At 47.6% G+C, this 27549-nt stretch overlaps 1 protein-coding gene across 1 annotated transcript in view; it reads right to left on the bottom strand.

Moving 5' to 3' along the window:
* The window catches only part of manba (mannosidase, beta A, lysosomal), a 71238-nt gene that overhangs the window by 34463 nt on the left and 9226 nt on the right, over nucleotides 1–27549 (bottom strand). Inside the window, exons 5-8 of the mRNA XM_078407716.1 lie at nucleotides 16998–17121; nucleotides 11287–11465; nucleotides 9655–9765; nucleotides 1893–2044 (exon numbers count right to left, since the gene is read on the bottom strand). Of these exons, the coding sequence (XP_078263842.1) occupies nucleotides 1893–2044; nucleotides 9655–9765; nucleotides 11287–11465; nucleotides 16998–17121 (566 nt within the window). The remainder of the gene's footprint in view (nucleotides 1–1892; nucleotides 2045–9654; nucleotides 9766–11286; nucleotides 11466–16997; nucleotides 17122–27549) is intronic.

Consider the following 27549-nt stretch of genomic DNA (forward strand, 5'->3'; position numbering starts at 1 on the left):
CTAGTGTAGCTGGGACATGTTGGCCGGTGTGGGTGAGTTGGGCTGAAGGGCCTGTTTCCACACTGTGTCACTCTGTGACTCTAGTGTAGCTGGGACATGTTGGCCAGTGTGGGTGAGTTGGGCTGAAGGGCCTGTTTTCACACTGTGTCACTCTGTGACTCTAGTGTAGCTGGGACATGTTGGCCAGTGTGGGTGAGTTGGGCTGAAGGGCCTGTTTCCACACTGTGTCACTCTATGACTCTTTGGCCCTTGTTCCTGCATCTTGCTGTTCTTGTGCTTCTGACAATACATTTAGTGCTCGTATACCCGGGTCCCTTTGAAATTAACACTACCCAAAATCTCACTATTTATAAAAACTCTGATTTGCTGAGTTTTAATAAAATAAATCGCTTTGATGGATAGGAAACGTTTTGAGTGACATGGGCCAAACGTGGGCAAATGAGACTAGCTTGGATGGGTCATATTGCTCAGTCTGGGTGTGTTGGGCCAAGGGCCTGTTTCCGTGCCCTATGACGTTATGACTCTTTTTTATTTTGTGCAAAGTACTATTGCACCTTTTTCCATGTTTTATTTGGTACACCACAGGAACAGGCCCTTCGACCCACATTGAACATGATGTCAAGATCAACTCTTATCTATCTGCACGAACTCTTCTCTACCTATCCCTTCATTCCCTGCATACTCATGATTGCCTATCCAAAGATCTCTCAAATGCCACTGTCAAATCTGCCTCCACCACCACCCCTGGCCCTGCATTCCAGGCCCCCACCACCCTCTGTGTAAAAACTTGCCCTACGCATCTTCTTTAAACATGACCCCTCTCATCTTAATGCCATGTCATCTGGTCTTTGATTGAATCTAAGAATTTTTGCGAGATGATAACCATCCCCAAAGCCACCAGCCTCCCAACTCTGGTATGTAGAACATCAGAGCCGAGGCATTATCAGCTCTCTAGATCGGCAGCTTCTCTCGTGCTATTTTCTGACTAATTTCTCCTTCCTCATTCTCGATAAACCCCATGTTATCTAATATTTCTGCAGATTTCCTCTGTCTTCTTCCGCAATGGCAGACACAACAGTGGTGCTGTATTCATTTGCCACTTCTTTATTCTTATTATAAATTCTCCATCTGTCTTTAGGATCCATGCATACACTCAAAGGAGGGTCTCGACCCGAAACGTCACCCATTCCTTCTCTCCAGGAATGCTGTCCTGCTGAGTTACTCCAACATTTTATGTCTACCTTCGATTTAAACAAGCATCTGCAGTTCTGTCCTGCTTCATGCTCTATCTTATGGGCAGAGCGTTGGGGTGAGAGGGGCAATGTTTAAAGGAGATGTGCGTGGTGGTGGTGGAGCCACTAGGATTGCCGGGGGATTCAGACCAAGCTGGAGTCCCGAGGCAATGACAGGGACTCCCGTAGATCGTGGCAAGACTTGCACACCTCAACGGGCTATAAACCAAAGACACAGGGCCCGCCCCGATGAACGTGATGCATTCTACCCCCACCTTGAACAGAAGGTCAGTGGACTTTGTTTTTTCACGCAGAGGGTGGTGGGAGCATGGAACGAGCTGCCAGAGGAATCTGTTGAGCCAGAGACTATAACAACATTTAAATGATATTTGGACAGGTACATGGATAGGAAAATTAAAGAGGGACATGGGCCAAAGGCAGGTAAATGGGACTGGTGTAGCTGGGACATGTTGGCCGGTGTGGGTGAGTTGGGCTGAAGGGCCTGTTTCCACACTGTATCACTCTGTGACTCTATAAAGGTCCTGTTTCTGCACTGTATCTCTAAAAAGAAGTTTGACAGGCCCACAAACTCTAAATAGTTTTAATTCAATTAGATGCAGTGTTATAGTCAATGTTCACCTTTCAACTTTCAAAACTTACACATCAGATGTCACTCTTTCCAAAAAGGCATCTGCAGGAATCCAGTTTGAACCTTTTATGAAGATTGGGAGCCCATTTATCTTAAAATAAAAGCTGAGTCCGGGAGAGCCAGGCACAGGTTCTTGGATCAGCTCCACTGTCCTGAAGTAGACCTGGAGAAACACGGTCAAGTCTCAAAATCAAGGAGTGGAGTCATCGGCAAAGACAGCAGGGAATAGAACCAAAGACAGCAGGGAATAGAATCAAAGACAGCAGGGAATAGAATCAAAGACAGCAGGGAATAGAACCAAAGACAGCAGGGAATAGAACCAAAGACAGCAGGGAATAGAACCAAAGACAGCAGGGAATAGAACCAAAGACAGCAGGGAATAGAACCAAAGACAGCAGGGAATAGAATCAAAGACAGCAGGGAATAGAATCAAAGACAGCAGGGAATAGAACCAAAGACAGCAGGGAATAGAATCAAAGACAGCAGGGAATAGAACCACACAGGGAATAGAACCAAAGACAGCAGGGAATAGAACCAAAGACAGCAGGGAATAGAATCAAAGACAGCAGGGAATAGAACCAAAGACAGCAGGGAATAGAACCAAAGACAGCAGGGAATAGAACCACACAGGGAATAGAACCAAAGACAGCAGGGAATAGAACCACACAGGGAATAGAACCAAAGACAGCAGGGAATAGAACCAAAGACAGCAGGGAATAGAACCAAAGACAGCAGGGAATAGAACCACACAGGGAATAGAACCAAAGACAGCAGGGAATAGAACCAAAGACAGCAGGGAATAGAACCAAAGACAGCAGGGAATAGAACCAAAGACAGCAGGGAATAGAACCAAAGACAGCAGGAATAGAACCAAAGACAGCAGGGAATAGAACCAAAGACAGCAGGGAATAGAACCACACAGGGAATAGAACCAAAGACAGCAGGGAATAGAACCACACAGGGAATAGAACCAAAGACAGCAGGGAATAGAACCACACAGGGAATAGAACCAAAGACAGCAGGGAATAGAACCAAAGACAGCAGGGAATAGAACCACACAGGGAATAGAACCAAAGACAGCAGGGAATAGAACCAAAGACAGCAGGGAATAGAACCAAAGACAGCAGGGAATAGAACCAAAGACAGCAGGGAATAGAACCACACAGGGAATAGAACCAAAGACAGCAGGGAATAGAACCAAAGACAGCAGGGAATAGAACCACACAGGGAATAGAACCAAAGACAGTAGGGAATAGAACCAAAGACAGCAGGGAATAGAACCAAAGACAGCAGGGAATAGAACCAAAGACAGTAGGGAATAGAACCACACAGGGAATAGAACCAAAGACAGCAGGGAATAGAACCAAAGACAGTAGGGAATAGAACCAAAGACAGTAGGGAATAGAACCACACAGGGAATAGAACCAAAGACAGCAGGGAATAGAACCACACAGGGAATAGAACCAAAGACAGTAGGGAATAGAACCAAAGACAGCAGGGAATAAAACCACACAGGGAATAGAACCAAAGACAGTAGGGAATAGAACCAAAGACAGCAGGGAAAAGAACCAAAGACAGTAGGGAATAGAACCACACAGGGAATAGAACCACACAGGGAATAGAACCACACAGGGAATAGAACCAAAGACAGCAGGGAATAGAACCACACAGGGAATAGAACCACACAGGGAATAGAACCAAAGACAGCAGGGAATAGAACCAAAGACAGCAGGGAATAGAACCACACAGGGAATAGAACCACACAGGGAATAGAACCAAAGACAGTAGGGAATAGAACCAAAGACAGTAGGGAATAGAACCAAAGACAGCAGGGAATAGAACCAAAGACAGCATGGAATAGAACCAAAGACAGCAGGGAATAGAACCACACAGGGAATAGAACCAAAGACAGCAGGGAATAGAACCAAAGACAGCAGGGAATAGAACCAAAGACAGCAGGGAATAGAACCAAAGACAGCAGGGAATAGAACCACACAGGGAATAGAACCAAAGACAGCAGGGAATAGAACCACACAGGGAATAGAACCAAAGACAGCAGGGAATAGAACCACACAGGGAATAGAACCAAAGACAGCAGGGAATAGAACCAAAGACAGTAGGGAATAGAACCAAAGACAGCAGGGAATAGAACCACACAGGGAATAGAACCAAAGACAGTAGGGAATAGAACCAAAGACAGCAGGGAATAGAATCACACAGGGAATAGAACCAAAGACAGCAGGGAATAGAACCAAAGACAGTAGGGAATAGAACCAAAGACAGCAGGGAATAGAACCAAAGACAGCAGGGAATAGAACCACACAGGGAATAGAACCACACAGGGAATAGAACCAAAGACAGTAGTGAATAGAACCACACAGGGAATAGAACCAAAGACAGTAGGGAATAGAACCAAAGACAGCAGGGAATAGAACCAAAGACAGTAGGGAATAGAACCAAAGACAGCAGGGAATAGAACCAAAGACAGCAGGGAATAGAACCAAAGACAGCAGGGAATAGAACCAAAGACAGCAGGGAATAGAACCAAAGACAGCAGGGAATAGAACCAAAGACAGCAGGGAATAGAACCAAAGACAGCAGGGAATAGAACCACACAGGGAATAGAACCAAAGACAGCAGGGAATAGAACCACACAGGGAATAGAACCAAAGACAGCAGGGAATAGAACCAAAGACAGCAGGGAATAGAACCAAAGACAGTAGGGAATAGAACCAAAGACAGCAGGGAATAAAACCACACAGGGAATAGAACCAAAGACAGCAGGGAATAGAACCACACAGGGAATAGAACCAAAGACAGCAGGGAATAGAACCAAAGACAGCAGGGAATAGAACCAAAGACAGTAGGGAATAGAACCAAAGACAGCAGGGAATAGAACCAAAGACAGTAGGGAATAGAACCAAAGACAGTAGGGAATAGAACCAAAGACAGCAGGGAATAGAACCAAAGACAGCAGGGAATAGAACCAAACACAGCAGGGAATAAAACCAAAGACAGCAGGGAATATAACCAAAGACAGCAGGGAATAGAACCAAAGACAGTAGGGAATAGAACCACACAGGGAATAGAACCAAAGACAGCAGGGAATAGAACCAAAGACAGTAGGGAATAGAACCAAAGACAGTAGGGAATAGAACCAAAGACAGCAGGGAATAGAACCAAAGACAGTAGGGAATAGAACCAAAGACAGTAGGGAATAGAACCACACAGGGAATAGAACCAAAGACAGTAGGGAATAGAACCAAAGACAGCAGGGAATAGAACCAAAGACAGTAGGGAATAGAACCAAAGACAGCAGGGAATAGAACCACACAGGGAATAGAACCACACAGGGAATAGAACCACACAGGGAATAGAACCAAAGACAGTAGGGAATAGAACCAAAGACAGCAGGGAATAGAACCACACAGGGAATAGAACCAAAGACAGTAGGGAATAGAACCAAAGACAGTAGGGAATAGAACCAAAGACAGTAGGGAATAGAACCACACAGGGAATAGAACCAAAGACAGTAGGGAATAGAACCAAAGACAGTAGGGAATAGAACCACACAGGGAATAGAACCAAAGACAGTAGGGAATAGAACCAAAGACAGTAGGGAATAGAATCACACAGGGAATAGAACCAAAGACAGTAGGGAATAGAACCAAAGACAGTAGGGAATAGAATCACACAGGGAATAGAACCAAAGACAGTAGGGAATAGAACCAAAGACAGCAGGGAAAAGAACCAAAGACAGTAGGGAATAGAACCACACAGGGAATAGAACCACACAGGGAATAGAACCACACAGGGAATAGAACCAAAGACAGCAGGGAATAGAACCACACAGGGAATAGAACCACACAGGGAATAGAACCAAAGACAGCAGGGAATAGAACCAAAGACAGCAGGGAATAGAACCACACAGGGAATAGAACCACACAGGGAATAGAACCAAAGACAGTAGGGAATAGAACCAAAGACAGCAGGGAATAGAACCACACAGGGAATAGAACCACACAGGGAATAGAACCAAAGACAGTAGTGAATAGAACCACACAGGGAATAGAACCAAAGACAGTAGGGAATAGAACCAAAGACAGCAGGGAATAGAACCAAAGACAGTAGGGAATAGAACCACACAGGGAATAGAACCACACAGGGAATAGAACCACACAGGGAATAGAACCAAAGACAGCAGGGAATAGAACCACACAGGGAATAGAACCACACAGGGAATAGAACCAAAGACAGCAGGGAATAGAACCAAAGACAGCAGGGAATAGAACCACACAGGGAATAGAACCAAAGACAGTAGGGAATAGAACCAAAGACAGCAGGGAATAGAACCAAAGACAGCAGGGAATAGAACCAAAGACAGCAGGGAATAGAACCAAAGACAGCAGGGAATAGAACCACACAGGGAATAGAACCAAAGACAGTAGGGAATAGAACCAAAGACAGTAGGGAATAGAACCAAAGACAGCAGGGAATAGAACCAAAGACAGCAGGGAATAGAACCAAAGACAGCAGGGAATAGAACCAAAGACAGCAGGGAATAGAACCAAAGACAGCAGGGAATAGAACCAAAGACAGCAGGGAATAGAACCAAAGACAGCAGGGAATAGAACCAAAGACATCAGGGAATAGAACCAAAGACAGCAGGGAATAGAACCAAAGACAGCAGGGAATAGAACCACACAGGGAATAGAACCAAAGACAGCAGGGAATAGAACCAAAGACAGCAGGGAATAGAACCAAAGACAGTAGGGAATAGAACCAAAGACAGCAGGGAATAAAACCACACAGGGAATAGAACCAAAGACAGCAGGGAATAGAACCACACAGGGAATAGAACCAAAGACAGCAGGGAATAGAACCAAAGACAGCAGGGAATAGAACCAAAGACAGTAGGGAATAGAACCAAAGACAGCAGGGAATAGAACCAAAGACAGTAGGGAATAGAACCAAAGACAGTAGGGAATAGAACCAAAGACAGCAGGGAATAGAACCAAAGACAGCAGGGAATAGAACCAAAGACAGCAGGGAATAAAACCAAAGGCAGCAGGGAATATAACCAAAGACAGCAGGGAATAGAACCAAAGACAGTAGGGAATAGAACCACACAGGGAATAGAACCAAAGACAGCAGGGAATAGAACCAAAGACAGTAGGGAATAGAACCAAAGACAGTAGGGAATAGAACCAAAGACAGCAGGGAATAGAACCAAAGACAGTAGGGAATAGAACCAAAGACAGTAGGGAATAGAACCACACAGGGAATAGAACCAAAGACAGTAGGGAATAGAACCAAAGACAGCAGGGAATAGAACCAAAGACAGTAGGGAATAGAACCAAAGACAGCAGGGAATAGAACCACACAGGGAATAGAACCACACAGGGAATAGAACCACACAGGGAATAGAACCACACAGGGAATAGAACCAAAGACAGTAGGGAATAGAACCAAAGACAGCAGGGAATAGAACCACACAGGGAATAGAACCAAAGACAGTAGGGAATAGAACCAAAGACAGTAGGGAATAGAACCAAAGACAGTAGGGAATAGAACCACACAGGGAATAGAACCAAAGACAGTAGGGAATAGAACCAAAGACAGTAGGGAATAGAACCACACAGGGAATAGAACCAAAGACAGTAGGGAATAGAACCAAAGACAGTAGGGAATAGAATCACACAGGGAATAGAACCAAAGACAGTAGGGAATAGAACCAAAGACAGTAGGGAATAGAATCACACAGGGAATAGAACCAAAGACAGTAGGGAATAGAACCAAAGACAGTAGGGAATAGAACCAAAGACAGCAGTGAATAGAAGCAAAGAGATTTCAAACTCGTGCTTCGCCTACCGACTAGTCGTGAATCCTCCTCCACCAAGTTTAATCCTGGCCATACCACTGAAGATGATTGCTGTGAAGAGGGTGTGTTATTGTTGTATGTGCCGACAATGGATTGTGTGCTGTATGCGAAGGCTGATGGGGTGGAAGATGAGGACAAGGGGGACTCTGTCCTTGTTATGAATCGGGGGGGAAGGGAGCAAGAGCGGAGCTGCGGGATATCGAAGAGACTCTAGTGCAGTGGTGTCCAAACTATTTTCAAAGAGGGCCAGATTTGATAATGTGAAAATACCCAAGGGCCAATGGAAATGCATTAGGTAACTTATCATGGGAAATTAGATGTTGTCTGTTAACTAATGCGCTCTCCCCCCCGGACCTCGCGTCTGACAATCCGCAGGTCGGGCAGCACTGACCGCCGGGAGATGTAGTCGCCGTCGCCTCTCCCGCTGGGGGGGGGGGCACTCGCCCGACTGACGGGAGTGCCTGCCAATGAGCGTGCGGGGTGAGGAGAGCTCAGCTGCTGCTCTCCCGTCCCCGTCCCCGCAAGCCCTCAACCCCGCCGCCGGGAGGTGTAGTCGCCCTCTCCCCTCCCCTCCCCCCCTCCCCTCTCCCCCTCCCCCTACCTTCATTCTGTTAGACAGTGCTGGCGGGACATAAATAATAAATTTTAAGACGGAAGCTGCGGGCCGTATAAAATCTGACCTCGGGCCGCGATTAGCCCCCGGGCCGGACTTTGGACATGTCTGCTCTAGTGAGAGCCTTATCTATAATAGAAGAGGGGAACCCCCTTTCCCTAAAGAATGAAGGCATTTCCGATGACGTGGTATCTTGGGCGCAGATGCGGCATAGATGGAGGAATTGGGAGTAAGGGATAGAGTCTTTACAGGAGGCAGGGTGGGAAAATGTGTCGTCTAGATAGTTATGGGAGTCAGTGGGTTTATAATAGATGTCAGTCGATATTCTATAAGAGACTTTATATATAGATAGTCTATATAAGAGACTTAATATATATATATAGTCTATATAAGAGACTTAATATATATATAGTCTATATAAGAGACTTAATATATATATAGTCTATATAAGAGACTTAATATATATATAGTCTATATCAGAGACTTAATATATATATAGTCTATATCAGAGACTTAATATATATATAGTCTACATAAGAGACTTAATATATATATATATAGTCTATATAAGAGACTTAATATATATATAATCTATATAAGAGACTATATAAGAGATTACATTCATCACTCCCACAAAACCTCACTCAACAGACAATGCAGATTGTTAAAAGTAAAGTACACCGATCAGCCAAAACATTATGACCACTGACAGGCGAATTGAATATCATCGATTATCTTGTTACAATGGCACCTGTCAAGGGGTGGGATATATTAGGCAGCAAGTGAACAGTCAGTTCTTGAAGTTGATGCGTTGGATGCAGGAGAAATGGGCAGGAGTAAAGACCTGAGCGACTTTGACAAGGGCCAAATTGTTATGGCCAGACGACTGGGTCAGAGCATCTGTGAAACGGCAAGGCTTGTGGGGTGCTCCCAGTCAGCAGTGGTGAGTACCTACCGACAGTGGTCCGAGGAAGGACAAACCACAAACCGGCGACAGACAGGGTGTTGGGTGCCCAAGGCTCATCGATGCGCGAGGGCAACGAAGGCTATCCCGTTTGGTCCGAACGGACAGAAGGTCGACTATGGCACAAGTCACAGAAAATGTTAATGGTGGTCACGGGAGGAATGTGTCACAATACACCGTGCATCGCACCCTGCTGCGTATGGGGCTGCACACGGAGGACCAACAGCATATTAGGCAGGTGGGCATAATGTTTAGGCTCATCAGGTCATAATGTTGTGGCTGATGGGTGTATAAATGCGGTTGCGTTTGACTGACCATGAAGGACTTTTCAATGAGACGTTCTCCTGCGACTGTGATAGTGACGGTCATGTTGTAACCTGTCTGGCTGCCGTGACCGTGGGGCCACCAAGGATCAACAGAAGCATTCTGGAAAAGAGAGCGCCACAGAGCGGATTATCATCTCTTACATTTACAACATTCCCGTCAGGACTAATGCCCAGAGTCACAGCAGTGAATCCAACACTGAGACTGGAGTTAAGCAAACAATTCAACAAGAGTATTTGGAGTATTGCCTGCTGTTCTAGTCACCCCATTACAGGAAGGGCTTAGTTTAGTTTAGTTTAGAGATACAGCGCGGAAACAGGCCCATTCGGCCCACCGGGTCCCCGCCGACCAGCGATCCCCGCACATTAACACCATCCTACACAAACTAGGGACAATCTTTTACATTTACCAAGCCAATTAACCTACAAACCTGTACATCTTTGGAGTGTGGGAGGAAACTGAAGATCTCGGAGAAAACCCACACAGGTCACGGGGAGAACGTACAAACTCCATACAGACAGCGCCCGTAGTGGGGATGGAACCCGGGTCTCCGGTGCTGCATTCACTGTAAGGCGGCAACACTACCGCTGCGCCACCGTGACCGCCCAGTGTGGAGGCTTTGGAGAGGGTGCTGAGGAGGTTTACCAGAATGATGCCCGGATTAGGAGGTATTAGCTACAGGGAGAGGTTGGACTGACTTGGATTATTTTCTCTGGAACGCCACAGATTGTGGAAAGACCTATTAAGTATATAAAGTTATGAGAGGCTTACGTGGGGTAGACAGCCAGTCTTTTTTACCTGAATGTAAAAATCAAATACATGGGGGGGCATAGTTTTAAGGTGACAGGGCCAAAGTTGAACACCGAGAGTGGTGGGTGCCTGGAAGGTGCTGCCAGGGGTGGTGGTGGAAGCAGATATGATAGTGGCACTTCAGAGATTTGGAGAGGCATGTGGATATGCAGGGAATGGAGGGATGTGGATCATGCACAGGCAGATGAGTTTAAGTTGGCATCATGTTCAGTACAGACATCGTGGGCTGAAAGGCCTGTTCCTGTGCTATACTGTTCTATGTTTGATGAAGAAAGAATAGTGTCAGCACTATCGTTATGGCAGGTACTATCGAAATGTTTAAAATAGGACAGGTTTCGAGGGAATGTGCCAAACAGAGGCAGGTGGGACGAGTGTGGATGGGGCATGTTGGTTACCCTGGGCAAGTTGGGCTGAAAGGCCTGTTTCCACACAGTATGACTATGACTTTAAACTAAACTAAGTGAAAACAATGTCCAGACTGCCAGTGACCTATGGCATTGAGAGGTTAATGGTGCGATTTATTTATTTTTCCAAGTTGTGCATCTGATAGTCGGCAGCAGCGACTGTGGATGGTTCAACAGCCCCGACCGCGGGTGAACAAAGAGGAAGCGGATTGAACTTTATCACCTTCCATCACAGTGAGGAATGTGGAATCCGCTGTGGAGGATATCTATGTTAAATGTTACTTGATGTGACTGTGTGTCTTGTTGCTTTTCACTTAGTATGGCTGTGTGGTAACTCAAATATCACTGTAGCGTAATTAGTGCATGTGACAATTAATTGAATCTTGAATCGTGAATCTTGACATCTCACCTGATTAACGTTGAGCCTGACTTTACTTCTGCTGAGTTCTCCCTTGCCCAGACCGATCTTGTACGTTTGACGTGTGTGTAGAGATGGAATGCTGGCAGTCAATTCACCTTTGATCAGCTGAGAGGAAACTACATCATAAAAGCTCTCTATTTCCACAGACCACTTCTGTCTTGTCTCATCTGCCGATGAAAACACATACACTGATCAGCCAAAACATTATGACCACTGACAGGCGAAGTGAATAACATTGATTATCTTGTTACAATGGCACCTGTCAAGGGGTGGGATATATTAGGCAGCAAGTGAACAGTCAGTTCTTGAAGTTGATGTGTGGGGTGCAGGAGAAATGGGCAGGAGTAAAGACCTGAGCGACTTTGACAAGGGCCAAATTGTTCTGGCCAGACGACTGGGTCAGAGCATCTGTGAAACGGCAAGGCTTGTGGGGTGCTCCCGGTCAGCAATGGTGAGTACCGACCGACAGTGGTCCGAGGAGGGACAAACCACAAACCGGCGACAGACAGGGTGTTGGGTGCCCAAGGCTCATCGATGCGCGAGGGCAACGAAGGCTATCCCGTCTGGTCCGAACCGACAGAAGGTCGACTGTGGCACAAGTCACAGAAAATGTTAATGGTGGTCACGGGAGGAATGTGTCACAATACACAGTGCATCGCACCCTGCTGCGTATGGGGCTGCACACGGAGGACCAACAGCATATTAGGCAGGTGGGCATAATGCTTTGGCTGATCGGTGTACATTTCTTTACATTGGGGGATTTGCCACTTTTTGTAATAATTCAACAACATTTATTCATGACATGGCTCTTTATGTGATTCAGCTATTGGACATTTTTTCCCATCTCTATTTCCAGCATGTTTAGCAAACACAGCCAAGGAAGAAGAGACAAACAGGAAAGTGTAGAACTAAATGTTCAAAAAATTGCACCATCCATCACTAAGGGCAAGGCAACGAGACACTTCAAAATCATATCAGGAAAGATTGAACTGTCATACGAGGAAAGATTGGAAAGACTGGGCTTGTATTCACTGGAGTTTAGAAGGATGAGAGGGGATCTTATAGAGACGTATAAAATTATAGAAGGACTGGACAAGCTAGATGCAGGAAAAATGTTCCCAATGTTGGGGGAGTCCAGAACCAGGGGCCACAGTCTAAGAATAAAGGGGAGGCCATTTAAAGCTGAGGTGAGAAGAAACTTTTTCACCCAGAGAGTTGTGAATTTGTGGAATTCTCTGCCACAGAAGGCAGTGGAGGCAAATTCACTGGATGAACTTAAAAGAGAGTTAGATAGAGCTCTAGGAGCTAGTGGAATCAAGGGATATGGGGAGAAGGCAGGCACGGGTTACTGATTGTGGATGATCAGCCAAGATCACAATGAATGGCGGTGCTGGCTCGAAGGGCCAAATGGCCTCCTCCTGCACCTATTTTCTATGTTTCTATAATATAAATATATAGAATTAGATTGGCTTTATGAAGGGAACTTCATGTTTGATAATTCCAACAGATGTTTATTGAGAATGTTATTGAAGCTTTAAGGTGAGAGGGGCAAAGTTTAAAGGAGATGTGCAGAGCAGGTTGGTGAGAGCCTGGAACATGGTGCTGGGAGTAGTGATAGTCATGCAGCGTGGAAACAGGCCCTTCGGCCCAACTTGCCCAGGCCGACCTACACAAGTAGAACATGCCCCATCTACACTACTTTAGTTTAGTTTAGTTTAGCGATACAGCGCGGAAACAAGCCCTTTCGGCCCACCGGGTCCGCGCCGACCAGCGATCCCCGCACATTAACACTATCCTACACCCACTAGGAACAATTTATACATTTACCACGCCAATTAACCTACAAACCTGCACGTCTTTGGAGTGTGGGAGGAAACCGAAGATCTTGGAGAAAACCCACGCAGGTCACGGGGAGAACGTACAAACTCCGTACAGACAGCACCCGTAGTCGGGATGGAACCCGGGTCTCCGGCGCTGCATTCGTTATAAGGCAGCAACTCTACCGCTGCTCCACCATACCACCGTAGTACCACCTGCCTGTGTTTCGCCCATATCCTTCTAAATCTCTCTTATCCAAGTACCTGTCCCGGTGTCTTGGGTGGTGGTGGAGGCAGCTGCGATAGTGGTGTTAAAGAGACTGCTAGATAGGCACATAGATCTGCAGGGAATGGAGGGATATGGATCACATGCAGGCAGATAAGAGTTGGTCTTGGCATATCACAGACATCGTAGGCCGAAGGGCCTGTTCCTGCGCTGTACTGTTCTATGAAAAACGAAGACCCACCAGGTTAAAGGAAGCCCATCAACAAGGAGAGAGGACGGGTTAAAGGGCAGAGCACAGGGGCAGTGTAGAACAAGCACAAACTCACGATGCAAACATGTACAAAATGTGGCCATTAATAAATGACATTTTCCATTTCTTCTCAGTGGATGATGTAGCGTTATTCAAAAAATAGAAAACTGAAGGTATTTATAGAAGAGAAAGGTATATGAAAGATGAAATAACTGAGGGGCGCGAGGAGCTGGCACAGAGGACATGCAGTCATCGAGTCTTCAAGAGGGAGTTAGGTTTAGTTCTTAGGGCTAACGGAATCAAGGGATATGGGGAAAAAGCAGGAATGGGGTACTGATTGAGAATGATCAGCCAGTGAATTGGCCTCCACTGCCTTCTGTGGTAGAGAAGTGTGGAAACGCACACCTCCAGATTCAGGGACAGTTTCTTGGTAGGGTCTCGACCTGAAACGTCACCTATTCCTTCTCTCCAGAGATACTGCCTGTCCCACTGAGCTACTCCAGCATTTTGTGTCCTTCTACAGTTTCTTCCCAGCTGTTATCAGGCAACTGAATCGTCCTATCACCAACTAGAGAGCGGTCCTGACCTCCCATCTACCTCATTGAAGATCTTTGAACTATCTTTAATCAGACGTTATTAGACTTTATCTTGCGCTAAACATTATACCCTTTATCCTGAATCTTGCACTAAGATACTCCCTTTTTTTTCTTCTTCATATTTCAGATACAGCGCGGAAACAGGCCTTTTCGGGCCACCAAGTCCGCGCCGCCCAGCGATCCCCGCACACTAACACTATCCTACACACACTAGGGACAATTTTTACATTTACCCAGTCAATTAACCTACATACCTGTACGTCTTTGGTGTGTGGGAGGAAACCGAAGATCTCGGAGAAAACCCACGCAGGTCACGGGGAAAACGTACAAACTCCTTACAGTACAGCACCCGTAGTCAGGATCAAACCTGAGTCTCCGGCGCTGCATTCGCTGTAAAGCAGCAACTCTACCGCTGCGCTACCGTGCCGCCCTTTATCCTGTATCTATACTCTGTGAACGGCTCGATTGCAATCATGCATAGTCTTTTTGCTGACTGGATAGCACGCAACAAAAAAGCATTTCACTGTACCTCGGTACACGTGACAATAATAAAAAACGAAACTAAACAAAAGTTTTGTACAGCAGTAAAGTGATGTCCTTAACTCCTGCACTCACTAGCAAAACACAAAGGCAGCCAGGACCACACTGAATGGTGGGTCATGCAGCCAACTCCTGCCTTCCTTTGTGACTGTGACGGTGCACTGCCCAGATGCTCTGCACCTTACCATCCTTCGACTTGCGATAGTCCGACTTTGCGATGGTGCAAACAGCAGCGACTCGTAGCGAGCCGCAGCTCGCCTCCGGCCACGTGATCGCGCTTATTCAATGCATTTCGCCGTACGACATTCTGGGTTTACGATGGGTTTCTCAGAACGTAACCCCATGGAATCGTAAGGTGAGGAGAGCCTGTACCCCAACTTTGCACCGGTCCCCTGGAAACTATCGCTTCTCCAGCTCGGTCACATCTCCAGTAGCACACCTTCACCAACACTCATTCATTTGCACTTATACTGGACCCCCAGTTCTCCAGTTCTACTTTGGGAAACTTTGCTGCCTGATATCGTTCCACTTTATTGGCAACATTACAAGTGAAGCACTCTTCAAACCAAAAACGCCCTGTTTTGCTGGGTATGCAGTCATTTCTGGTGAGGTGAGATGTCAAATTGGTGACATCTATTTGAAAAGCTGCAACAGGAAGTAAAAGGTTTGCAAAGTAAACTATCTTTGTGGGAACTCCCCCAGCTGAAGTTGTGAAAATTGCCAAATACAATCATGGTTCGCAAGAGCCCCCTTCCCCTCCCACTAAATAGCAAGTCAGCTGCTCTCAAAGGGGTAGTGCATCCAATAACTAGCTCCAACCACGAGGAGCGTACAACCTACAGATTACAAATATGTTGAAAGACTGGAGCGACTAGGCTTGTATACACTGGAATTTAGAAGGATGAGAGGGGATCTTATCGAAACATATAAGATTATTAAGGGGATGGATACGTCATTGTTCCCAATGTTGGGGGAGTCCAGAATCAGGGGCCACAGTTTAAGAATAAGGGGTAGGCCGTTTAGAACAGAGATGAGGAAGTACTTTTTCAGTCAGAGAGTTGTGAATCTGTGGAATTCTCTGCCTCAGAAGGCAGTGGAGGCCAGTTCTCTGAATGCATTCAAGAGAGAGCTAGATAGAGCTCTTAAGGATAGCGGAGTCAGGGGGTATGGGGAGAAGCCAGGAACGGGGTACTGATTGAGAATGATCAGCCACGATCACATTGAATGGTGGTGCTGGCTCGAAGGGCCGAATGGCCTCCTCCTGCACCTACTGTCTATTGTCTATTAACACAACCCTTCAACCTTCACCGTCTATAAGATCACGGCTTATCTGACTAAACTCAACTTTGCATTGCTGTCTCCCCGGCAACCTTTCACCCCTTGTTTATCACAGATCTACCGTGGAACATTCAACATTCAAGGACTCTGCTTCCACCATCACAAGGAAAGAGGTTTCAAAGACTCATGAATGAAATCATTTTGTCTTGAGTGCTAAATGGGAGACACAAGGAACTGCAGTGGCTGGAATCTCCAGCAAAAATCAAAGTGCTGGAGGAACTGGTCGGGCAGCAATCTAGCATGGACCAACTACATTGATGCAACAGCCAGGAACCCACACCCACGCCTCCACTTCCTGAGACCGAGGCCATTCACCGTGTCTCCAGTGACTCTTACACACTTCTACAGATGCACCGTGGGTAGCACACTGTCGGGCTGCATCACAGCTGGGTGTGGGAACAGCTCTGCCCAAAACCACAACAAATCGCACAGAGTTGTGGATGTAGCCCAGTCCATCACACACACCACACTCCCCACCATTGACTCCATCTACACTCCACGCTGCCTCAGGAAAGCAGCCGACATCATCAAAGACGTGTCCCTGTCCCACCCCGGTCATTCCCTCTGCTCCTCGCTCCCGTCCGGCAGAAGGTACAGAAGCTTGAAAGCGCGCACCACCAGACTCAGGAACAGCTTCTTCCCCTCTGTTATCAGGCTTCTGAACGGCCCTTCCATAAGCTCGGGTACTGTCCGATTCACCTCTACCCCATTGCAGACATTGGACTTTGTCTGTGGAACTGATGCGCTTCAATGCTGAGATCTATATTTTGCACTCTTTCAGACTGGAGAAGACCTGTCTATTGACCTGAAAAGTCACCTATCCACTCCCTCCACAGATGCTGCCTGACCCGCTGGGTTACTCCAGCACCTTGTGTTTAACTCAGATGGAAAGCTATCACCCATCCTCATTCAGATATTATCAATACTCGTACCGTAAACAGACGTTGCTGTGAGATAGGTCAAGTGGCAAATGTCGTACATCTCAATCCTTATATCTTTCCAAATGCCTTGTGTCGGAAAGGACGGTCCCCAGTCCCAGCTGAATGAAGATTGTTCCTGAGAAATGACACAACAAAAGCAACATAAATCATCATCATTGGCCTCTCCGCATTGCCCTAGTACACTCATATTCACACACTGTATTCCATTACAAAGGCAACAGCACACAATTAGGACATTCCAACTTTAACCTTATGTGTTTGTTGATAAAATGGGAAGGTGCGAATCAAGTTACAGACTCTAGTTCCTTGATAACTGAATGGCCGGAGATGTTTGTTAAGACACAGTGTTTTATACGTTAACCATACATAGTCTTTTTTCCCCCACGGTTGGTAATCAAGAACCAGGGGGCATGGAGTTCAGGTGAGAGGGGAAAGATTTAATAGGAACCTAGGGAGCAACACTTTCGTACAGAAGGTGGTGGGTATATGGAACGAGCCGCCAAGGGAGGTAGCTGGTGCCGAGGATGTCCTGGTTGGGTTGCTCCTGGGCCTGGCCAAGCTGGCCATCCACGAGTCAGGGCGCCAGGCGGAAGAGGGCTCTGCCTGAGCCGGCTGCCCACCCCTTTTCCGGGGTTACGTCCGTGCCCAGGTGGTGTTAGAGTGGGACATCGTTCTACAGTAGTTATTTAGTATGTACATAAGGATTATAACATAGTTGTTTGCAAATTTAGCGTCTAGATCCTCATAGTGATCTTGTACTATGGTGGTGGGTGTGTTACCATGGTTTCGTTCTGTATCGTGATCGTAATTAAATAAATTATTTTTTTGTTACAAAAAGAAAAGGAGGTAGCTGAGGCAAGTACTATAATTTCATCGTTCCTTTTCTGGCAAATGGGATGAGCTTAGATGGGGCTTGTTGGTCGTGATGAACGAGTTGTGCTGAAGGGCCTGTTTCCGTGCTGTGTGACTCTATGGTACATTCGACAATTAAACACTCTTCACTCTCGAACAGCATTTAAAAGACATTTGGACGTACGTGAGTAGGACAGGTGGAGGCATAGGCAAAGGGGAGTTGCTGAGCTGGGGCATCTCGGACGGCATGGGCCAGTAGGGCTGAAGGGCCTGGCTGCCTACCTCCTCTGTCGATAAAATGCTGCAGCCTTACCAGGGCAGCCCAGCCTCATCTCTTGTGTAACGCGACATGACCGCAGCTCACAGCATGTGGTACAGTATTGTATGTCATGAACCGCAGGAGCCAATGTTGCATGGCCCTGTCATACAGTGTGGACACTTTTTCACCCAGAGTTGTGAACTTGTGGAATTCTCTGCCACAGAGGGCAGTGGAGGCCAATTCACTGGGTGAATTGAAAAGAGAGTTAGATAGAGGTCTAGGGGCTAGCGGAATCAAGGGATATGGGGAGAAGGCAGGTATGGGTTACTGATTGTGGACGATCAGCTATGATCACAATGAATGGCGGTGCTGGTTCGAAGGGCCGAGTGGCCACCTCCTGCACCTGTTTTCTATGTTTCTATGAAACAGGCCCTTTGGCCCAATTTGCCCGTGACGACCAAGATTCCCCATCTACACTAGTCCCACCTGCCTGCGTTGGGCTTATACCCCTCTAAACCTTTCCTATTCATGTACTTGTTTAAGTGTCTTTTTAGGGGATGTTATAGTCCCAGCCACAACTACCTTCTCTGGCAACTCGTTCCATACACCCACCACCCGCTGTGTGAAAGAGGTTGGCCCTCAGATTGTTATTAAACCTTTCCCTTCTCACTTTAAATCTATGTCCTCTGGTTCTTGATTCCCTTTCTCTGGGTCAAAGTGCATTCACCCTATTTAATCCCCTCATGATTTCATACACCTCGATATGGAAGTGGCGGCGCCTAACGGCTGCTGCTCGCTAGCAGTCTGTTCGTCTTTTTTCCTTTTTTTTTTTTTTTTTTTTGTGTGTCGGTGTTGGGATGGTTTTTTTTTTTTTTTGGTTGTGTATGTGTGGTGTGGGTGGTGGGGGGTGGCGGGGGGGTGGGGAAAACCTTTCTCTTTTAGGTCTCTTCCTCGGCGCGGGGTGCGGCTCGGCCGCGGGGCCTAACATCGCCCGGTGCGGCTCGGCCGCTGGACTTAATAGTGCCCGGTGCGGCTCGGCTGCGGGACTTTACATCGCTGGTGCGGCTCGGCCGCTGGACTTAACAGTGCCCGGTGCGGCTCGGCCGCGGGGCCTAACATTGCCCGGTGCGGCTCGGCCGCGGGGCTTAACATCGCTGGTGCGGCTCGGCCGCTGGACTTAACAGTGCCCGGTGCGGCTCGGCCGCGGGGCTTAACATCGCCCAGTGCGGCTCGGCCGCGGGGCTTAACATCGCCAGGTGCAGCTCAGCCGCGGGACTTTTCATCGCTGGTGCGGCTCGGCCGTGGGACTTAACATCGCTGGTGTGGCTCGGCCGCTGGACTTAACATCGCCCGGTGCGGCTCGGCCGTGGGACTTAGCTGCGCAAGGCTCGGTCGCGGGGCCTTCCATCGCCCGGCTCGGCCGCGAGACGTTTCAGCGCCCGGTGCGACTCGGCCGCGGGGACTTCCACCCCCTTGCGGGGACTGTGCGGGTCGGTCGGGGACGAGCTGTCTGTCCGTGGGCGTGGGGAAGAGAGTGGAAGTTTTGTTGCCTCCATCACAGTGAGGGGGTGTTTGGTGTCACTGTGATGGACGTTTGTGTTGGGGTTATGTGTCTTGTGTTCTTTTTTGTGTGACTGCTATGTAGTTTCGTTCGGTACCTTGGTACCGAATGACAAATAAAGCTCTGTTGAACTGTTGAAGATCAGCTCTCGGCTTCCAAGGAATAAAGATGTCGCCCTGTTCCCTGAGGTTCGGTTGTACATGGAATGCCTGACTGCATTCCCGCCGTCCGCTGACTGGCACATTGTTGGCGTGGAGGCAAGAGCGGCCTGCCAAGGCCTGCTCACTGCCAGCAGGAGGGCGGCCTGCCAAGGCAGCGTATCCAAGGCCTGCTCACTGCCAGCAGGAGGCTGCTTCCTCCAGGTCTGCAGTGAATAACTCCGGTTGCCAACTGTCCCGTATTAGCCGGGACATCCCGTATTTTGGGCTAAATTGGCTTGTTCCCTACGGGTCCGCCCTTGTCCCGTATTAGGCCATTCTAAGTCGCTTGTGTGACCAAAAATGTGAAAAATTGTGGAATACATCTCTTCTAATTCTGAAAGCATTGCAGGTATATGGTTTTGTACTGTATATATGACTTATATATATCGAAGTTTATCAAGTGAAATTTTTATATGTTACTAGACCAAGTGGACCCATTGGGCTCAAAACTACTGCATTGGTACACTCTCTCCTCCCCCTTCCCCTCTCCCCCCACTATCCCCTTCTCCCTCCCCCCACTCCATTCCCCTCAACCCCCCTTATCCCCCCCATCCCTCCTCCACCCTCCCTCCCCCCCTTCCTCCCCCTCCCTCCATCCCCCCCCCTTCCCTCCCCCCCTTGGAGATAGATTTAAACATTAAAATGTGAATAACTTTAAAAACATAACACCGATTTCAATGAAACCTTCCATTAGCACCAAAGGGACGACGGTGAGTAAGGTGGGCCTAAAACTGTCGCGCTATCGTGTACCGTTTTGGTTGTAGTTCAGGAACAAACAAACAAACAAACAAGAGTTTTAGTACATAGATGCTGACAATGTTTGTTTAGGGTCAGAAGTCAAATATGACTGGTCACGTGTGTGACCATGTGAGCACGGACATAGTGGGCCGAAGGGCCTGCTCCAACGCTGTACTGTCCTCTGCTCTATGAATTGTTGGAGATGTTTCTGAGGAGAGTGGTGAGACACCACATAAGAGAGCGTTTAATGTACAGCCAGGGCTGTGATCCACAGCAACATTAAACCAGAGACACGGAATCATTTCAAATATGTCCTCAGGCCCCACGGATCAGATTGCCTTCCACAGAAATACAGCTGATATTTTCCAAACAGCTTACAGGACTTCTATACATGGCTGTAAAATATTTCCCGGCAGTTCTGCCTCTATAAATAAGTCTACAATCATCAGTACTGCTGCCTCCACAACCACCAGCCAGTAAACACTGCAACCGGAAAGGATTGCTGGGCATTGTAAGGCTTCCAATCCTCAGTTCACATGAAGTCGGCACCATTTAGAGCGCTCCAACGCTCCCAGTCTACCGCTCCACACAAATAAAGCACACCTGGTCCTCACGCTAGTTAGTGGCTGTGCAGGGAATGGGGGGATATGGATTTAGTGCAGGCAGATAACAGTTAGTCTTGGCATCACATTCAGCACAGACACTGTGGGCCAAAGGGCCTGTTCTTGAGCTGTACTGTTCTATAATAAGTGAAAGATTCATTGCGTCTGATTAATATGATTAAATACCATTGACCCTAATCCATGCTCTGAAATGGCTCAGTCATAACAAAACAGCAGCAAGTATCAGTGAAAAAAACAAAGTGCTGGAGGAACTCGGCAGGTCAGACAGCATCTATTGAGGAAATGGGCAGGCGATGTTTCACATGTTTCACACAGTCTTCTTCAGACTGAAGAAGGGTCTCGACCCGAAACGTTCCTTCTCTCCAGAGATGCTGCCTAACCCGCTGAGTTACTCCAGCATTTTGTGTCTACCTACAAGAAGACTAGACTGATTTGAGCACACTAATGTCTACTGAATTGTGCTCTCTCCCATGTCAAAGCAGCTATCTGTACAAGACTGGGGAGAGGGAAGATGAGCCTGCCATCGCCCCCATTCCAGCTCATGACTTAGATGAAGGGATTAAAAGTAACATTAGCAAATTTGCAGATGACACTCTGCTTGCTCCAGTGCTCACCACAATATTCAACCTCTCCTTGGCCAAGTCCGTGGTCCCTGCATGCTTCAAAAGATCCATCATTGTACCGGTGCCAAAGAATGCCTCTCCAGCGTGTTTAAATGACTACCGACCGGTGGCCCTCACCTCGGTTGTCATGAAATGCTTTAAGAGGCTAGTCAAGAACCACATCTATGCCCTCCTTCCTCGCAACATGGACCCACTACAGTTCGCATACCGTCCGAACAGGTCCACGGATGATGCGGTCTCCCAGGTTCTGCACACCGCTCTCTCTCATCTGGACAACCAGGGGGGCTATGTGAGGATGCTGTTCATCGACTTTAGTTCAGCATTCAACACAATAGTCCCCAGCAGACTGGTTGAGAAGCTGCTGGAACTGGGGCTTAGCACCCCTCTGTGTGCCTGGGTCCTGGACTTTCTCACCGCCAGGCCCCAAGTGGTCAGGATGGGGGAACACACATCCAGCTCCCTCACCCTGAACATAGGATCCTTCCAGGGCTGCGTCCTTAACCCCCTACTGTACTCCCTGTACACACATGACTGTGGGGCCAGGTTCAGCTCAAACTCCATCATCAAGTTTGCTGATGACACTGTGGTGGTGGGCCGGATCTCCAACAACGATGAGAAGGCCTACCGGGAGGAGGTGGCTGATCTGGCACTCTGGTGTCAGGACAATAGCCTCCTCTTGAATGTCACTAAAACGAAGGAGCTGATTGTGGACTTCAGAAGGGCTAAACATCCAAGGACGTACACGCCACTGGAGATAAATGGGTCTACTGTGGATAGGGTGAACAGTTTTAAATAAACATAGCACAAAAAGCAAAGAAATTTGTGTTTGGTAGATTATTTCTTTGTTGTAACAATGCTTCTTGGCAATAAATCTTATACCGTTGGAAAGCCTGTTTATTTCCCTTTTAAATGGTGCCACATTTGTAAGGAACATGCATTTGTGGGATGAGCAGCAGAGCTGAGTATGTGGGTTGTGCCCATGAAAAATCTGCCAAATCTTCTCTGCCAATGCCAAACAGCTTATTCTGCCATTGACTCTTGTTCGGTGTTGTTTGATGGATTGGATGATTGAAGTCTGAAGAAACAAGACATATTGGCAATTTAACAATTTATTCATTTAATAAACAGGAGCCTCAGTAGCGTGTGGAAGAACCATACACAGCCACAACAGTCTGGCACCTCCTCCTCATGCTGGTCACCAGCCTGGTCACACACTGTTGTGGGATGGCATCCCATTCTTCAACCAGCATTTGTCGCAACTCAGCCAACTCTGGCACGAACAGCACGCCCAAGCTGATCCCACAAGTGTTCAATGGGGTTGAGGTCAGGACTGCTGGCAGGCCTATGAGACCGGAGATCGGCTGCGTGCAGTCTGTTCCGAATTGTCTGGGCAGAGAGCCGTCGGCCATATCGTCCTGCAAACCTTGACTGCAAATCTGTAGAAGACAGCCTATGGTTCCTAAGTGCTGACAAGGTGAGGAAACGGTCTTCTTCGGGTGTCGTCTTCTTGGGACGCCCACTTCGCGGCCTGTCTCTGACATCCCCCGTTATATGGAACTTGGCCTTCACTTTGGAGATGGTACTAGGGCTCACTCCAAATAATGCCGCAACTTGGTTTTCCGGAACACCAGCTTGAAGTTGCCCTATCGCACGGGCCCTATCCAGATCAGTCAAACGTGGCATGCCGATTCTTGGAGCAGACACCTACTGACCACTGTAGCAGGGCCCATGCTCACAGATGCTGCCAATCAGGTGCCAATCAGGCACCTGATTGTCAGCACCTGTGGGTACCAGAAGTTCAAAACAAGAGTCAATAGCAACAGCAGAATAAGCTGTTTGGCATTGGCAGAGAAGATTTGGCAAATTTTTCATGGGCGCAACCCATATACTCAGCTCTGCTGCTCATCCCATAAATGCATGTTCCTTACAAATGTGGCACCATTTAAAAGGGAAATAAACAGGCTTTCCAACGGTATAAGATTTATTGCCAAGAAGCATTGTTACAACAAAGAAATAATCTACCAAACACAAATTTCCTTACTTTTTGTGCTATGTTTACTTGGGAGTCCGCATCACAGAGGATCTGACATGGGCAACGCACATCGCCGCATTGGTGGGTAATGCAAAGCAGCGCCTTTACCACCTTAGACAACTGAGGAAATTCAGAGTGTCTCTGAGGATCCTTCATTGCTTCTACTCTGGGGCTGTAGAGAGCATCCTGTCCGGCAACATTACAGTCTGGTTTGGGAACAGCTCTGCCCAGGACAGGATGGCCTTGCAGAGAGTAGTGCGTTCGGCAGAACGCACCATGGGAACTACACTCGTCCCCCTGCAGGACCTATACATCAGGAGGTGCAGATCCAGAGCAAGCAAGATCATGAGGGACCCCTGCCACCCCAGTAACGGACTGTTCCAGATGCTACGATCAGGCAAACGCCTCCGCTGTCACGCTGTAAAAACGGAGAGGATGAGACGGAGTTTCTTCCCACAGGCCATCAAGACTGTCAACTTTTATAACCCCAGAGACTAAATTTTTGTCTACACTATAGTAACTTATTAACTTTATTTATATGCTGTAACTGTAATTCTTTTTTGTGCACAATCCGCAGGCATTGCCACTTTCATTTCACTGCACATCGTGTATGTGTATGTGACAAATAAATTTGACTTGACTTGACACAAAGCTGGGTGGCTTGTGTGAGTGGGTAGATGCATGGCAGATGCAGTTTAATGTGGATAAATATGAGGTTATCCACTTTGGTGGACAGAACAGGAAGGCAGATTATTATCTGAATGGTGTCAAGTTAGGAAATGGGAACATACAACGAGATCTGGGTGTCCTTGTTCATCAGTCACTTAAAGTTAGGATGCAGGTACAGCAGGCAGTGAAGAAAGCTAATGGCATGTTGGCCTTTATCATCATATCATATCATATCATATATATACAGCCGGAAACAGGCCTTTTCGGCCCACCAAGTCCGTGCCGCTCAGCGATCCCCGTACATTAACACTATCCTACACCCACTAGGGACAATTTTTACATTTATCCAGCCAATTAACCTATATACCTGTATGTCTTTGGAGTGTGGGAGGAAACCGAAGATCTCGGAGAAAACCCACGCAGGTCACGGGGAGAACGTACAAACTCCTTACAGTGCAGCACCCGTAGTCAGGATCGAACCTGAGTCTCCGGCGCTGCATTCGCTGTAAAGCAGCAACTCTACCGCTGCGCTACAGGAGTTGAGTATCGGAGCAAAGAGGTCCTTCTGCAGTTGTACAGGGCCTTCTGCAGTTGTACTAGTGAGACCGCACCTGGAGTACTGTGTGCAGTTTTGGTTTCGAAATTTGAGGAAGGATATTCTTGCTATTGAGGGCGTGCAGCATAGGTTCACGAGGTTAATTCCCGGAATGGCGGGACTGTCGTATGTTGAAAGACTGGAGCGACTAGGCTTGTATAGGGTGGAATTTAGAAGGATGAGAGGGGAGCTTATTGAAACATATAGGATTTTTAAGGGATTGGACACATTAGAGGCAGGAAACATGTTCCCAATGTTGGGGGAGTCCAGAACCAGGGGCCACAGTTTAAGAATAAGGGGTAGGCCATTTAAAACGGAGATGAAGAAAAACTTTTTCAGTCAGGGAGATGTAAATCTGTGGAATTCTCTGCCAAAGAAGGCAGTGGAGGCCAATTCTCTGAATGCATTCAAGAGAGAGCTAGATAGAGCTCTTAAAAATAGCGGAGTCAGGGGGTATAAGAAGATAACTGCAGATGCTGGTACAAATCGAAGGTATTTATTCACAAAATGCTGGAGTAACTCAGCAGGTCAGGCAGCATCTCGGGAGAGAAGGAATGGGTGACGTTTCGGGTCGAGACCCTTCTTCAGTCAGGGGGTATGGGGAGAAGGCAGGCATGGGGTACTGATTGAGAATGATCAGCCATGATCACATGAATGGCGGTGCTGGCTCGAAGGGCCGAATGGCCTCCTCCTGCACCTATTGTCTATTGTTATCACCACTCCTGCATCAAGCTTCAAGGCACAGTCTGGATCGGGTGAGACGTCACATGTAAGAACCTCCAACAATCTCACTGTGGAGTTTCAGGCAGCACGGTGGCACGGTTGGTCGAGCCGCTGCCTCAGCGCCAGAGACCCAGGTTCTATCCCGACCTCGGCATGGAGTTTGCACCTTCTCTCTGTGACCGTGCGGGTTTTCTCCGGGTGTTCCGGTTTCCTCCCACATCCCAAGGACGTGCAGGTTTGTAGGTTAATTGGCCCCCTTGTAAATTGTCGCAATTGCAGGGAGTGGATGAGAAAGTGGGATAACGTGGAACTAGTGTGAATGAGTGATCGATGGTTGGCGTGGACTCGGTGGGCCGAAGGGTCGGTTTCCACTCTGTATTTCTAAACTAAATCAAAATTCCAACTCTGTGTTCACTGGGCTATTAAAATTATTGCCACACGTTCATTTCAGTCCAGTGCAAGCAAATAATGAATGCAGGCAGGAAATCGTCAAGTAATGTTATGAGCCAACGTTTTGGATGCATAAGGTAAGAAATGGGAGTGGTTGTCAGTTCAGCACCTTGCCCTCTGCCCCACCATTCAACTCGCCTCCCGGCCGTCATTGGTGGAGCGGGAGCACGTGGCCGCTGGCTGGGTGAGGTCACGTGGGGCGCGGGCCGGTGACGTCACCTTGTCCCTTATTTGGGAGTGAGAAAGTTGGCAACCCTAGATATAACAGTCATAAAACACAAAATACATGAAACATGAAATTAAAGTGAGGAGTGGAAAGGATTGGGGATGTGCAAAGATTGGGGGGGGTGGGGGAGGGGGAGTGTGTCTACCCCACGACAGAAAGGGGAGGAGTTGTACAGTTCAAATGGGTCATTCTTACTCTGAGACAATGCCCCCTGGTTCTAGACGCCCCGGTCAGGGGGAAAATGCTTCCTGCATGCAGCTTGCTCTACCTGGTAAGCATTAACAATTAAGCATTTGGCTGAACTCATCCATGCCAACCTGATTGCCTACCTCTGCTAGTTTGCCCGTGTGTGGCCAACATTCCTCTAAACTTTTCCTCTTCACAAACCTGACAAAATATTTACAAAACATTCTAACTTCCTCTGGCAGCTAGTAACACACACCCACCATCATCGTGAGGAGTGTTGGAGTCATTCAGCAGGTCAGGCAGCATCTGTGGAGAACACGGAAAATGACGTGCAGGAAGGAACTGCAGATGCTGCTTTATGCTGAAAATAGACACAAAGTGCTGGAGTAACTCAGTGGGTCAGGCAGCATCTCTGGAGAATATGGACACAAAGTGCTGGAGTAACTCAGTGGGTCAGGCAGCATCTCTGGAGAATATGGATAATGATGTTTCGGGTGGGGACCTGTTTTGGTTTAGTTTAGTTTAGAGATGCAGCAGGGAAACACCAGCGATCCCTGCACATTAACACTATCCTACACCCACGAGGAACAATATTTACATTTACCAAGCCAATTAATCTACAAACCTGCATGTCTTTGGAGTGTGGGAGGAAACCGAAGATCTCGGAGAAAATCCACGCAGGTCACGGGGAGAACGTACAAACTCCATACAGACAGCACCCGTATTGGGGATGGAACCCGGGTCTCCGGCGCTGCATTCGCTGTAAGGCGCAACTCTACCGCTGCGCCACCGTGCCGCCCCCAATC

Source organism: Rhinoraja longicauda, chromosome 1 (assembly GCF_053455715.1).
Source record: "Rhinoraja longicauda isolate Sanriku21f chromosome 1, sRhiLon1.1, whole genome shotgun sequence".
NCBI lineage: Eukaryota > Metazoa > Chordata > Chondrichthyes > Rajiformes > Arhynchobatidae > Rhinoraja > Rhinoraja longicauda.